At 59.7% G+C, this 1,510-nt stretch overlaps 1 protein-coding gene across 1 annotated transcript; it reads right to left on the reverse strand.

Annotated features, from left to right (window-relative positions):
- Positions 1 to 924: 924 nt before the first annotated feature.
- Positions 925 to 1,404, reverse strand: LOC104530139 (histone H2B 5). The gene has a single exon (XM_010174641.2). The coding sequence runs from the start codon at positions 1,384 to 1,386 to the stop codon at positions 1,006 to 1,008; it is 381 nt and encodes a 126-aa protein (XP_010172943.1). The 5' UTR covers positions 1,387 to 1,404; the 3' UTR covers positions 925 to 1,005.
- Positions 1,405 to 1,510: the final 106 nt, after the last annotated feature.

Here is a 1,510-nt window from a genome sequence, read left to right on the forward strand (position 1 = left end):
CCACACAGTAACCGCGTTCGGTTCAGGGCCGCAGCGGGAACGTTGAAGGGGCAGGTGGCAGCCGGCGCTTCCCGTAAGACGAACATTTCGGGCCTGCTCCCCCGCGCCGGTTTAAGACCCAGCTCTCTTTCAGAGGAGCGCGCCTTGGTGAAGCGAACACGGGCTCCGAACCGCCAGCGCCACCGCGACCAATCACCGCCCTCTCGGGGGGCTGCGCCGCGCCGGCTCCGCCTGCTGGGGAGCGCCGCGCAGTCCTCACTCAGGTCGGACCAAGCCCGGCAGCTGCGCTGCTGCCGGCCCTCCCGCCCGCTCCCGTGAGCTACGCGGCTGCGGGATTTACGGGGCGCGGCTGGAACAGGGTGTTGGAGGGAGAAGCGGGGCAAGAGCTGGGGAAGAGCACTGGGGAGTAGACTGTGCTCGGGGCCACAGGGAGGGCTGCGCAGTTCCAGAGCAGGATCGCCGTGAGGCTCTCCGCTTTGTTTCCCCTGGTGACCCTCGAGAACGCTAACGGTTGGAGGGCGGGGAGGAGGCTCCAGCCTCGATCTTTTTGCTTAAAACAGTAACAAACAAACGAACCCCACACGATCATCTTGAACTGCCTATGCTTTCTGTTAGTCACCCACAGGAACGAAGAGCAAGCATCCCCTATCCAGAACACGCTTATTTCAGGCATTCAAACAGGACACTTACATCGTTGTTTTATTGTTTAACTCCCCGCCCCAAATCCGTACGCGAAAGTGAAGTGAGCTCCCGGTGTCGTTTTAGCCAATCGCGAGGGATTTCTCTGCTCCACTGAAGCAGATGTAGAACACATTGTTCACCGCAAGTACGTCCCAAATGCCTTATAAGCGAGGGTGCTTTCAGACAATTACTGCACTTTTCCCGAGGAGAAACTCGGACAACTAAGAACAAACAAGCACAGCATCAGCTCTTTTAATGAAAAGGTGGGTGGCTCTTAAAAGAGCCTTTGGGTCGAGCAGGTCCGGCACAGGGCACAGACACAGCTTATTTGGAGCTGGTGTATTTGGTGACAGCCTTGGTTCCCTCGGAGACAGCGTGCTTGGCCAGCGCGCCGGGCAGCAGGAGCCGCACGGCCGTCTGGATCTCCCGCGAGGTGATGGTGGAGCGCTTGTTGTAGTGCGCCAGCCGAGAGGCCTCGCCGGCGATGCGCTCGAAGATGTCGTTGACGAACGAGTTCATGATGCCCATGGCCTTGGACGAGATGCCCGTGTCGGGGTGCACCTGCTTCAGCACCTTGTACACGGAGATCGAGTAGCGCTCCTTGCGGCTCTTACGCCTTTTCTTATCGCCCTTCTTCTGCGTCTTGGTCACCGCCTTCTTGGAGCCCTTCTTGGGCGCGGGGGCGGACTTGGCCGGCTCAGGCATTGCAGCAATACGCAACTCTCACTCTACAGCTCCCAGCACTAACAAAGCACCAGAGTAACTGCGCCGACTGCGGGAGCCCCCTTTATAGCGGCGCTGTGCAAAGCAGCGGCTCGCCAGAGTCGCA

Source organism: Antrostomus carolinensis, unplaced genomic scaffold, assembly GCF_000700745.2.
Source record: "Antrostomus carolinensis isolate BGI_N321 unplaced genomic scaffold, ASM70074v2 scaffold38158, whole genome shotgun sequence".
NCBI classification, from domain to species: Eukaryota; Metazoa; Chordata; class Aves; order Caprimulgiformes; family Caprimulgidae; genus Antrostomus; species Antrostomus carolinensis.

Excerpts from the sequence above, each read along its gene's own strand:
- LOC104530139 (XM_010174641.2), bottom strand. The coding sequence starts at position 1,386 with ATGCCTGAGCCGGCCAAGTCCGCCCCCGCGCCCAAGAAGGGCTCCAAG.